The following is a 12465-nucleotide window of genomic DNA, read 5'->3' as shown; positions in this document are numbered from 1 at the left end:
TGATAACACGGGTGCAGTACACATTGCATTAATTATAAAGAAGCCGTCAACATGAAATTCTGTCGGGACAGTACCCATAGTCTAGTCGCACACTCCTGGGGGACTATGTACTCTTGGAACCATCTAGAGTACATAATACCCAAGAGTGTGCAACTGCCTGCACAACCTCCATGCTGTGCGGCGACGGCAGAACTTCACAGCACGCGTCTTGGTTCAAAAGGTTACGCTGGCAAACTGTGGCCACAAGAGAGTTGAGCACCAAGCTGGGTTGCGTGGAGCCCTGTATCTATCACGGACAGAGTGCAAATAATGCGCACGGGTTCATCACGTGATGTGAACTTCTGCCGTCGCAGACCCCATAGCTGGAGTTGCACTCTTGGGACCATGCAAACTCAGCGCAATGAATAAGGGAACACACTCCACATGAACGAACAAAACAACAAACTGTGGAGTTCTTTTGCCTTTTTTATTAGAAAGGGAGCTTAGAACTTCTTGAAAGACTTCTTGCCTGCGGCAGATCGCTGGACCTTCAGCACATTGAAGCGGACTGTTTTGCTGAGAGGTCGGCATTGTCCGACGACGATAATGTCACCGAGTTGTACATCCCTGTAACAAAGGAAAACACGAATGAACCACAAGCACGGTTAACACACAGGTTCACACAAGGTTGATATGATACAGAGGAAGTCATATTGCCAGCTCACACACAGCCAGAACATAATGACTCCCACACAGAAATAACACAAGGCACAAGCACACACACTAATGACATGCAGCACCGGCACCACAAACCGAAACTGCATTAAGTCGATACGCATGCACACAGACAAGCAACAAACACAGTACAATACTGCATCTTCAGTAGAAAGAATGCCAGTGCAAACTTCAGGCAAGAGCACAGACATAGAACCCCTCGCTATTGGGCAATTGCGAGAGCTAAATCAAAGCCATCAAGTGCAGCATGATGGGCAATGTGAAAGGAAAGGAGTACACCTAGATGCAACTCCCAAAAGCAAGAATACACAGAGAATGACAAGTACACATACTGTGCTAATACAGAATCCCAAGTGGACTACATAACCAATCTACCCTCTACCCAAGGGATTGTCATGCATAGTTTGGCACACGAAAGGCGACTGATGCACACAGAAACTTCCCATCCCGAGCGTAACAATAAACACGATAGGGTGTAACCGGGATCCTCATTTATAACTCAAACAACAAACTTGACTGTGGTCAGTACTTATGCTCCATGGATGCGGAAATACACTCTTGGCCGCAAACTGACTACAATAACAGCCATGTGGTTATCCTAATACTGACTAACAGTACTATCCGGCATAAAGGAGGTTGCACATTGGCTAGGGCAAGTTTACTGAATAATAAACCAGGGTTACACAAACTAATAAAAGCATATGGTTGTACTAGGGTGTTCAGAAAACAGATAGACGACTCCGTGCAACAGAAAATGCTCGGGTATACGATATGCACGACACTGAACACTTGATCTTGACCATGCACATTTGTAATATCAAAAAAACATTATTACCCCACTTGTTGAAACAAATACTAGCATACAATGATCTTGACACGTGGCTCAAGAACAGTGCATGACGATGAGCACTACATTATGTAACATGCAACTACAATGGAAGCATGACTTGTACTACACCATTATTAAATCGGTGAATGATTTGCGATGTCAGTAACAATTGTCAATATTTGCAAGTCTTCACAAAATTTTCTAAAATAAATTTTAAACAAAATTAGAAGCAAGCTATACTCACTGGAAGCAGGGCGACAAGTGAGCGCTGATGTTCTTATGGCGCTTCTCATAACGGTTGTACTTGCGAATGTAGTGCAAGTAGTCACGGCGGATGACAATGGTGCGCTTCATCTTCATTGAAGCAACGACACCAGTCAAAATGCGACCACGAATGCTCACATTTCCAGTGAATGGACACTTCTTGTCGATGTATGTGCCCTCCTCGGCCTATGCAAGGCAATACAATTACACAACATGGTATCAGTAACGTCCTCCATTCCCAAGTTTCTCCATCACAACTCTGCAATTACCTCGCGAGGGGTCTTGAAGCCTAGCCCAACATTACGCACGAAGCGAGAAGTCTTCTTTTGGCCTGGAACCGCCTTGCGGTTCAAGAAGACCGTAGGCTGCTTCTGGAAAGCTTTCTCGGTCTGCACGGCACAAACAATAAGCCATTTCTTCCTTATTTCAAAGTCTTCAGGTACTTGAACAAGACGAAAAACTACCAACCTGCTCCGCCATTTTTGATGGTTGAAGAAGGAACGTCCAGAGAGAGCATGCGCACAGATATACGAAATCGCTATCATTTTGTCAAGAAGTCGTATTGTTATGACTCTCATACAATTTTCGTCATTTTTTCGTATGTTTTCTCTTGATTTTTACGCTAAGGATTTTTGTGCAAAGTACCATGATAATCGCGAAATAAGCTGAATGTGAGAAGTGGTTCAGACAAAATGTGTTTGAGGACGATTTGTGCGATGATAGAGAGATAGGTGTTGAGCCTCGAGGCGTCCATCGCCTGACCTATGCGTTTTCAATGGCGTCGACGGGTGGCAACTCCACGAGTGCAGGCATTGTGAACGATGGCAGTAGTGGAGCACATGGTCAGGCAAACGCCGGCTGTCCCAAAGATGCCCTTGTTATGTCAGCAATTCTCAAAGAGATGGGTGTTCTGGAATACGAGCCACAGGTTGTTCGCCAAATGCTGGAGTTTACATACAGTAAGTATTGTTAGCAATCTTCCAATCTTGAGTACTTGATTACAACCGAAAAAGACGGCATAGGTCTACGTATACATGTAGCTGAGTGTGCTACACGGATGTGACATCAATTGACATTCTCAAAATAGACTAATTACATTTCCCGTGTGTTACAACTTACAAGGAAGGACGTACAGTGTTGCGTGTCAGCTGGTAGTCATCCGACAACGGGGCACTTTCTCCAACTGGCATGAAATTCTAAAGTAGGGGATATTTTACACGATGGTCAACAGTGGTGCCGTCGGTACGCACATGACTGGGTGCTGAGAGCTCTTCAGAATGTAGCAAGCTGAGAAATACATTCACACAGGGCAGATATTCTCAGCAGTCCACTACAGCATGTACACTTGCTCAGTACCTTGCCCCAGTTCTAGTATGTAGGCTACACAATTGTGTACAATACAATGTACATATACCCGATCTGTGCTGGTGGTCTGCGTGGTAAAGGGTTAGGTCATACAGACAGTGATTCCGTGAGTGGAAAGCAGGGTAGAAATAATGGCAATACATTGTTGTATGCTCGAAGTCGTCTTCTTCAAAGTTCTTTCTCACACCGACACAGTACATTAGCAGAAGATGCGAGTGAATCAGCCTTTATCTGGTATCTCGGGGCGAGATAGCGACGGGTAGTCCGCAAAACTCTACATGTACGTGTTCATGTACATTATGCATGATGCGAAGTCATGACCTTTGGATGTTAGCAGCCATGACTGTGCAGGCTATAATCTTATGGCCAACTCCCATTGCAAATATCGATGCTGGTGTATGCATTTGAATGATTTGATCTAATGGATGGAGGGGAAGGTAAGCACAACTAAAATGAGCACAAGCTACAGTCTTAACTCGTTTCCATATGTCCTTTTTTCCTTTCTACATTTATTATTGGCTCAATACCCGAGTTTCAAATGAATAGAAATGTAATACGGTATTAATTTTTCTCTTTTCTATGTTGACCTCTAGCATGCATGGCCACCTAAGTCCTTGGTATGGCTTTCCCGGTTTCGCGGCAGTCGCATCGCGTGTCGCATCGCAAAAAGCTTCTATGAACCCCGCTTAAGTACAACACAGTGAATAACTTCAATAAGTATCCCCACATACCAAAGCATAATGTGAGGGTTTTGCGAGCATAAATGCGAGCATCCATGAAAGCATAATTCCATGATTTTTGCGAGCATAATCCGCCGGAGTCTAACATGCATATACAACAAAAGTCGCAAATGTGACACTGCTCGTACGGACCATGTACAATACATGTATCGAAGTTTTCTGAAACGAAATTGGTCAACTCCCTACCAGCCCATAACGAAAATATATCGTTTTGTGAAAAATTTCAAAAAAATGAAAAAGTTCGATATTTAGGGACGAGCCCTTACATGTACAGTCAAACCTCGTTAGGACGAACTTCAAGGGACCGAGCAAGTTTGTTTGTCTTATCCGGAGTTCTTCTTATCCAGACCTAACAAAAAATTGATATGCATGTCATACGGATTGTATTTAAGTGAAGGTGCATGCTGTGGCAAATGTATAACATTTTTTCATAACATAACCCAGCAGGAAGGTAAGTACAATGTGCAATGAATTTATGACAGCATGTCCTCCGCCTTGTAACATGTTTCGCCAGTACAAGATGCCTCAAATATCGGAAAAAACTACGACCAGCGCACCCACAGGGACCGAACTACACGTTGATTTTGTTCAAATCTCGCTTGAATTAGTTCGTCTTCACGAACGTTCGCCGTACAGGAGTTTGTCGTAAACGAATAATTTTGACTTGATATGATGCCAGGCCAACCATATGATTGGTCCTAGTTCGTACTAAAGGAAAGTTCGCCTTATCAGTGTTCGTCCTAATGAGGTTTGGCTGTACGACAAATTTCTACATGCTGGTGAAAATGTAACATTGTTTTGCAATTAGAGCTGTCTTTGCCACATTCACCCCGCAATGAGAAATGTGTGTGCGGCATATGCTGTACTCGCGCACGATTGGTGTAGTGCCCAGTGTCTGGGGCACTTTTGAAGAGAAGGTACTATTTCTTCCATGCTGGTACATTGACGTCATCCAGCACAAAACCCAGAAGACGAAGAAGAAAGATTGACATGGACAAGAACATTAGCGAAGCAACACCAAAATGTCACATGTGCTTGATGACACGCTGGGGGGGGGGGGGGGCACTATTCAAGAGAGGGCTCTAGTCGAGTGAGTACTGTATGAGTAGGATTGCCTGTGTGTTTGTTGAGAGGGGCACAGATTGCAAGAGAGCCAACTGTAGAAATTCACTTGTCGGAAAGCATCTTCTGCAAACTGTGTGGTGTAAGACCAGCTTAGGAGTGATCAATTTTCAGCTTTGGAAGCTGGTGAATGGTGCAACTCCAGCTGCAATAGCCATGCCTAGCTTAGTTCACTGTCATTGCATTCAGCAATGGGTCGGTTGAAAGTGTGACGAGGTATGCACTTGCATGTACGTGTGTGTGTGTGTGTGTGCGTGTGCGTGCGTGTGCGTGCTTCGCTGCAGGACACGTAACAACAGTTTTGGAAGAAGCTCGAGTGCTTTCAGACCATGCCGGCAAGGCGGCAATTGATGCACAGGATGCGAAAGTGGCGGTCAATATAGTTGCTGAACATTCTTTTGTGGGACCACCGCCACGTGAGGTGAGTTTAGAATTGTATGCACAGTACACGCATAGAGTTGACATACTGTAAAGCTGTGTTCACAACTGGCGCGTGTACGCGTGAAACCACGCGTTTGTGCATAATTATTTTGCTGGCTTATGGGGCGCCATGCGTATGGAAACGCGCCGAAATGGAAATTCCAACCTGTTGGAATTTTCAGCGCGTGTCAGGTGCGTACCAGTGTACAAACCAATCACCTTGACTGGCGGGGTCAAAAAATTAGTACCCCGGGCTTCGCACGCCCTGAGTACGAGTCGAATTGCTGTTTTTTGTGAAAGCCTGAGCGCGCGTTTGGGCACGCATGAACCGCAAGCGTACCGCGTCCACGCGCCAGTTGTGAACACAGCTAAGTCTACACATTTTCGGCACGTGTAGATTTCGGCCTCCCAGGGTTGAACCACATTTCAAAATTGTAACGGGTAAAGTCCTGGGCTCTGCGATGTGCCCTAGCGGATCTTACGGGTGTGGTACGTATCAACTACCCGCACCGTGAATTTCATCTGCCTCAACCGGCGCCCATCATGTAATCCTTATCCTCCTTGTTTGTTTGGTGTTTGCGAGTACATGTGTGTGTGTGTGTGTGCGTGTGTATGCGTATGTGGTGTGTGTGCGTGTGTGTGTGTGTGTGTGTGTGTGTGTGCGTGTGCGTGTTTCTCTCTGTGCATACCTCTATGTTTCCCCTTTCTACATAGTTTATGTTGGAGCTAGCTAAGGAGAAGAATGAAAAGCCACTGCCGGCCATTGTCGAAAAGAACGGCCAGAGATTGCCCGCCGAGCGCTATTGCCTTCTCGGAAATAACTTCCAAGTCAAGCATGTAAAGCCTTCAAAGGTGAGACCAGTATCACGGCACACACACACGCACACATCTTTCTGTCAGTTGATTATGTTGCCTGGTGATTGATTGAGGTCGTGATACTCACAGTGGTGGATAGGTTTCATTGGTGAGGGACCCTTCTGGTCTGCGTAGGTCAGTCTGTATTGTGCCTATTAGTCTCCTGGAGAGTCCGTAAGTGTGCGATCTTTTGTGTCTGCTATGGATTCCCACAGCTGTACTCGTTTTGGGCACAGGGCGTACATATCGATGGTACCCCCCGGATAGAAATGCCACATTTGAGTGCACAGTTCTTTGTTTGTAGTGTCATGGCCTTGCAGTATATGGCACCAATAACGCAGCGTTACGTCACTTACGTGCCATGATGATGATGATGACTGGTAGGCTTCGTATCATACGCACACGAAAACCCATGACTCCGTACCCAAAGATGATCACGCTTTTCATTAGGGCGGTATGGCATATCAGGGCATGCAATCGCAAATCATGGTCGTTCTGACATAATGTCCTGACACTTCTCGATCGGACATGCCCGGGCATACCCTTTTGCCACACATGTTCTTGAAAGCCGACGTTTTCAAATTTCTCACCCAACAATGAAGGTCTCCGAGGCATTTTCGTCCAAAAATGCGAACCGCACACAAACCTTGCATCTAAGCACCACCCCTGCACGATCGTCTTCGCATCTCTCATACTCCAATCAAAATGGGTGTCGAAAGGTCCTTGACCCGCGCGCTCAGCAGTCCACTTGTCACAAGTGGCCACTCGCACAGCATGAGCTTCTTGCCTGAAAATGCACATTCAATTTCCAACATAACTGGCTTTTATTAGTGCAATTAAGAGTATAATCGATGCAGACATGGCCAGACAACAACGAGTTCATGGAAATATGTTAGCACTATGTTTAACACCTATTATGTAATGCTGTTGCACTTCCTTTTTTTTTGTTCACACTTTTAATTATGCTGTTATAAAATGTTCTATTTTTTGTACACAGTACCCTCAGTTCCGATACTATTCACTGATGAGCGGAACACGAAAATCGATTTTGAATAACATAAAAATCCTTAAAAATTTCCATGAACTCGTTGTTGTCTGGCCATGTCTGCATCGATTATACTCTTAATTGCACTAATAAAATTGCTTTCGCCACGCCGACTCTTTAAATAACTGGCTTTATTTGCTATATCTGGCTTTGGTTCTACTTTACTGTTTTGAAAATCTTGGGCTCCTTGGAAAGCTCTTAATGAGAGAAATACAATGAGCCCAAACTCGCCAAGAGCACTACTCATTGACCGCCACAACGCGCTCCAAACGCGAGTCCAGTTCCAGATCTCAGGCGAAATCAGTCTCCTTCAGCCATTTCACTGAATCTACCCTGATATAACGTTAGCCTGGAACTGCTCATTTTTTGTGAGTGTGAGCTTACCGTGTTGTCCGTGGCTTCGCCCCGTGCCGGTTCTGGCACGTGCTGCCTGTCCTCAAGCTGGGAAAATCCCTTTTTCATGCACTGCTGACTCGCAGCACGCAGCGCAAAAATTCGAAAAGTTCGATCGATCACCGCTCACTCCAACTTCTTCGACGAGACTTCGGACCTGTTCGAGGCGATAACGGAGAGTTTTCTCTACCACCAGTGATCTAGCGCTTCGATTGTTAAATTTGATCAAGATTTGGCCGAGTAACGAACGTTTGACTGCGCCCACGTGCATATGAATGCCCAAGGAGTATTTTCTCGGATCGATCGGACACTTTGTCCGACGCACGGATATTTCGCCCAGACAACGACCGAAAACGGTCGGGAAATGTCCGATGTCCGGCCATTTTCGCATGGCCTAGCATACTATATTTGCGGTTTGGCACGAGTGACACCCCCTTCCCCTCCATACATCGCTGGCTTCACTTGCTCACAGATTCCCGTATTTCATACTATTTTTTGTCATGCCTGATGTTGTTGTGCTGCAGCAAAAGCAATCATGATGGTGACGCAACGCAATCTGGTCCGTTCTTGTGTGCGTGCTAGGTGAGTTTGAACTGATGTGAATACTGGCTTGTACTCCATGGTGATCCAAGGCTTGTACATCTAGACGCATGTGCGATGGTGTAACTCCGCTGCTCCCCTGCTGCCATGAGGGTGTAGCTCCGCCGTTCCCTCGCTGCCATGAGGGTGTAGCTCCGCCGTTCCCTCGCTGCCATGAGGGCAGTGCTCCAGTCACAGTCTTCGTCTACCGGAGAGGATTCTGGTTGATGCGCTATAGCTGCGAGCAAGCTACAGCTGCTGTTACTGCTGCCTTCTGCTACAATCTACCCATGCTGGGAGCTGGCAGTGACCATTATACTTGGTGCTTGGCTTGGCTTGCAACTGTAGTCCAGTACCTTTGCCTATCCCGGGCAGGACTTTACCCTGCCATAGCGGTGGGTCTGCTTTAGAAACGTTGACAATTGCTCTCGCTGGTGACGTTTAATTAAGCTCTTGTCCGTTCTCCGCGCCGTGAAATGAGTGAACCTCTTTCTTTCTTTCTTTTTTCTGCTGATACTGGAGTGTACGCTAACATGCCTGCTGTAGACTTCTTCTCTAGTCTGTAGTGCGTACTGCTTATATGTACGGCTGTACCTTCTGATTCATGAAACCGTCTAGTGGCACGCAACACATGAAACATATATATATTTTTATTCAATTTTAGTTCTGTCACAGTGTGCTGCTATAGGCATTGCTTCTTACTTTGATCGCCGCTTGTTCGTGTCCGTTTCGGGAACGAAACCGAGCGGCTGACTACGCTACCCTGTGCCGTGTGGCTGCGTAGTACTCTGTCTTATAGCAGCCGTGCTCTGTGTGGGCCTTCTTTTGCTACAGATGTTTGTTTTTATAGTTGTTGTCTGCTGGTGTACGCACTCTTGATTCGCATAGCAGTGCTGTGTTATTTGAACTTAGCAGCCTAACATTTCGCTTTCCCATTGGATCCGGACCATTATGCCTTTTAGCGATCATGTGGAAATTAGGACCCTGGCTACATAAGGGTTGCTGTCTTCTATTTGATTTTTAGTGCGATTGATGTCCATCTAAGCATGATCAGCAGGCTTATTCCTGTAGAAGCCAATGTCTGGGCTACAGTACATGTACTGTCGGGCGCCGAAGAACGGCCAGTTTTAAGAACGGTGTAGGCCAGGGTAGAGTTTCACCAATTTTTTAGAACGGTGTTGGCTGGATTTTTGCAGATAAGAACGGAAACCGTAATCTACACTGTAGTGTACACGCAGATGTATAACGCAGCATAGCTGTACTTGTATAACGCAGCGTAACTGTACTTCAAAATACATGTAAGACTGTACCAACGGATAAGGACGAAACTGCTGTGTTCGCTAAAAATAAGAATGGGTAAGGGTAGAACCCTGTCCCTGCCCCTGCACAGACAGTTCCACCTCCGCGGTCACTGTCACACTTGCATTAGTTGCTAAAACCCTGATGAAACTCAACAACGGACGAGTATTATTATTGTTATTATTATTATTATTCCACAATCACGATGACATAGTGCCAATAAGCATGTGATGCGGGCGATTTTAACCAGCCATGGTGGGGACAACTGAGAAAAAGAAGGTATCTGGAGAAGACGATACCCCAGCTGAATTGCTCAAGTATGGAGGAGAGTCAGGAGACGCCATGGCTTCTACCCTTTCCTCAGTTATCAATGGTGTATTAACCATCATCAGTCAGTGGAAGTAGGCGGAGTGATCCTCATACATGTACCACTTCAAAAGCCGGATAAACCTCCCGGACCACCGTCCAATCTCCGGCCCATACCGCCATAGTGCTACTTACAACACTCGGGAAAGCACTATCGCTCATAACCCGCGCAAGGATCAGACCGAAAGTGGAGGAGTTTCTGGCTGAGACCCATAATGGCCACTAGTGAACTCGGAGTGGACGGTCAACGTCAGATGTTGTATGGGCGCACACATGGCTGGCTGCCAAATCCCAACGCTTTTCACTGGGATATTCACATCCTCAGAATTGACCTATCAAAAGCATTCGACACTGACCAACTAATGAGTGTACTAAAAGAGGTTGTGAACGAGGACGAACGGCGTCCGATATGGGCTTGAAGGTGATGACGTCAGAAGTCAAAATCTATAAACGGACAAAATAATAATGACCTTTGGATCCACTAGTCCAGTTTTTGTATGGGTCCATACACGTTTGGGTGGTTTTCCTTCGCAGCATAGTGACACACCCACCGGTAGTGATTGGACTAGACCCTCCCGGTTATGGACCCACACCTACCGATGGATGTGCCACTATGCTGCCAAGGAAAACCACCCAAACGTGTAAGTCCATCGTCTCTATACAGCCCGATCATACGCTTGTTACACAGGCTCGCGAGCTTGTGGAGGACAAAAGCCCAGACCAGATGGCAAACGTCTACTCCGTTAAAGCAGCCCATCGTCACATCAAAGGTGCCGGTATCGCCCTTCTTTGCCCAGCTCCCGCCATCTCCGAACAGCAAGGACTTCCGTGCATGGAGGATGATATCCAATATCGATATCTCGATCAGACACGCTCCCTGGCAAACTGAAGGGCGAGACTCAGGAGCTGCTCCGTGATCGAGGGATAACACTCCACGATGTCGAACGTTATGAAGGAGAGGCTGTTCTTGTCCTGCAGGCCCTTGAACCATTCAATCACAGACATGGACTTTTTCCATAGGTTGGGAGTGACTTGCGGTGTTAGCTTACCGGGGATAGCATCGAGGATGCGTTTATTGACTGCTCCGAGCTCACTTTTCGCAGGGTTGATTGATCTGCATGGAAGGCTTTGCCTGAAATTCTCTTTATGATCCTTGATGGTTTCTTCGCCATGAGTCGGCATGACATCAACTCGGTCCGCAATGCCAAGGTTTACAGCTATTTGTTTAACCTCGGTGTTAATCTCTTCAATGATATGCATCAAGAGGGGCAGCCTTTGTAATGCTTGGTGATGTTGTTTCTCAAAAGCTGCTGGTGGCTCTCTTGGCCGAGTACGTACATATTCCGGGTCTTGTCAGCGGGGACGAAGACATCCGTTGACTTCTTGATCATGTCCACGTCTTGTCTGAGCTCATTCTGGAACTGGTCCGAAACCTTCCGGAACGAGATACCCTCAACGGGTCTCAGCATTTCATCTTCGAACGCAGTAAATTCGGGTAGCGCGGGCGGGCACTTGCGTGACTTGAATCCGAAATTGTCACTCTCGTCCCTGTCCTGTTCTGGCTCATTTCCACCGTTCTTGAAGAAGAAAGCCATCCAGCACATTCTTTTCAGGACTTTCTCGACATTCCCTATATGGCGCTTCCGGTAAGAGTCAGCTGTAGGCAGAGGAATGTTCTTCAACGAATAGTTGAAGTTGATCAGTCTTGGCTGCTCCATCATCCAAGGTATGGGACGGCGGTATGAGAGTGCTCAACCAGGTAAGGAAATAGGGGGTATATAATGTTATGGTTATGAATTTATAGAAAGGAAAAAGGACCAAGGAAATACAACTTACGCTACAATGTCCAACAACAAGTAGTTCCTTGATACTTTTTTCTTTTCTATAAATTTATCCTTGGCTAAATGTATCCTTGGCTCTCAATCCGAGTCCATACAGTCATGGTTATGAGTGCACAATTAGTTGTATTCATTGCTAACAAGAAAGAGTATATTTCCATGCCTCTGTTCCCCCAATTCCGAGGAAACTCACTGCGCCTGCTTACATCAAGAATAGCCCATTGGGTCGGTCCAAGACCATGACTGAGATCACGGAGAGAGTTACCTGGTTCAATTCCTGTCTGCACGTGGGTTTTCTAGCGGTACTGGTATGCGTGGGACCTATCAACTACTTCAACTATAGTAACTTGTGGACATTCATAACTGATTTGACTCATCACATCTGTGCCCATGAAGTATTTCTTCCCTCTGTTTTTACTTCATAATTATTTTGGACGTAGGTCAGATACTGAGCCCCAGACAGTGGAGGAATGACCTCCAGGCCGACCAGCATACCTCGAAGTATTTGTTATTCAAGAAGAGAATGGACATCACTTATAAAAGTTTTATTTTAAACATCGAGTATTCGGAAAGGCTTTATGAATACGTACACTTCGAAGAATCATTAACCCCCATCCAGCAATGCCAGTTTGGGAG

General features: G+C 46.0%; 2 protein-coding genes across 2 annotated transcripts; one reads left to right on the top strand and one right to left on the bottom strand.

The window, feature by feature from the left end:
• Positions 1 to 452: 452 nt before the first annotated feature.
• LOC135810101 (small ribosomal subunit protein uS17-like) lies at positions 453 to 2370 on the bottom strand. Its single transcript, XM_065323567.1, has 4 exons — positions 2276 to 2370; positions 2077 to 2196; positions 1788 to 1993; positions 453 to 606 (listed from the first exon to the last, which is right to left on the bottom strand). The coding sequence occupies exons 1-4, from the start codon at positions 2285 to 2287 to the stop codon at positions 483 to 485; spliced, it is 462 nt and encodes a 153-aa protein (XP_065179639.1). The 5' UTR covers positions 2288 to 2370; the 3' UTR covers positions 453 to 482.
• A 101-nt stretch (positions 2371 to 2471) lies between these two features.
• On the top strand, positions 2472 to 9376 carry LOC135810099 (transcription initiation factor TFIID subunit 9B-like). Its single transcript, XM_065323566.1, has 4 exons — positions 2472 to 2766; positions 5319 to 5455; positions 6169 to 6306; positions 8272 to 9376. Exons 1-4 carry the CDS (start codon positions 2583 to 2585, stop codon positions 8284 to 8286), a joined length of 474 nt encoding a protein of 157 aa, XP_065179638.1. The 5' UTR covers positions 2472 to 2582; the 3' UTR covers positions 8287 to 9376.
• Positions 9377 to 12465: the final 3089 nt, after the last annotated feature.

The sequence above is a fragment of the Sycon ciliatum genome, chromosome 2 (assembly GCF_964019385.1).
Source record: "Sycon ciliatum chromosome 2, ocSycCili1.1, whole genome shotgun sequence".
Lineage (NCBI taxonomy): Eukaryota > Metazoa > Porifera > Calcarea > Leucosolenida > Sycettidae > Sycon > Sycon ciliatum.
The sequence above is the reverse complement of the archived record's forward strand: the minus strand, read 5'-3'. Positions and strand labels throughout refer to the sequence as shown.

What these genes read in the sequence shown, in the direction of transcription:
- LOC135810101 (XM_065323567.1), bottom strand. An exon ending in GCTTCAAGACCCCTCGCGAG is followed by an intron (nt 1,994 to 2,076) that starts GTAATTGCAGAG and finishes TGCCTTGCATAG; the next exon opens with GCCGAGGAGGGCACATACAT. An exon ending in CACTTGTCGCCCTGCTTCCA is followed by an intron (nt 607 to 1,787) that starts GTGAGTATAGCT and finishes CCTTTGTTACAG; the next exon opens with GGATGTACAACTCGGTGACA.
- LOC135810099 (XM_065323566.1), top strand. Translation starts at nt 2,583, where the DNA reads ATGGCGTCGACGGGTGGCAACTCCACGAGTGCAGGCATTGTGAACGAT. An exon ending in AATGCTGGAGTTTACATACA is followed by an intron (nt 2,767 to 5,318) that starts GTAAGTATTGTT and finishes GCTTCGCTGCAG; the next exon opens with GACACGTAACAACAGTTTTG. An exon ending in TGGGACCACCGCCACGTGAG is followed by an intron (nt 5,456 to 6,168) that starts GTGAGTTTAGAA and finishes CTTTCTACATAG; the next exon opens with TTTATGTTGGAGCTAGCTAA.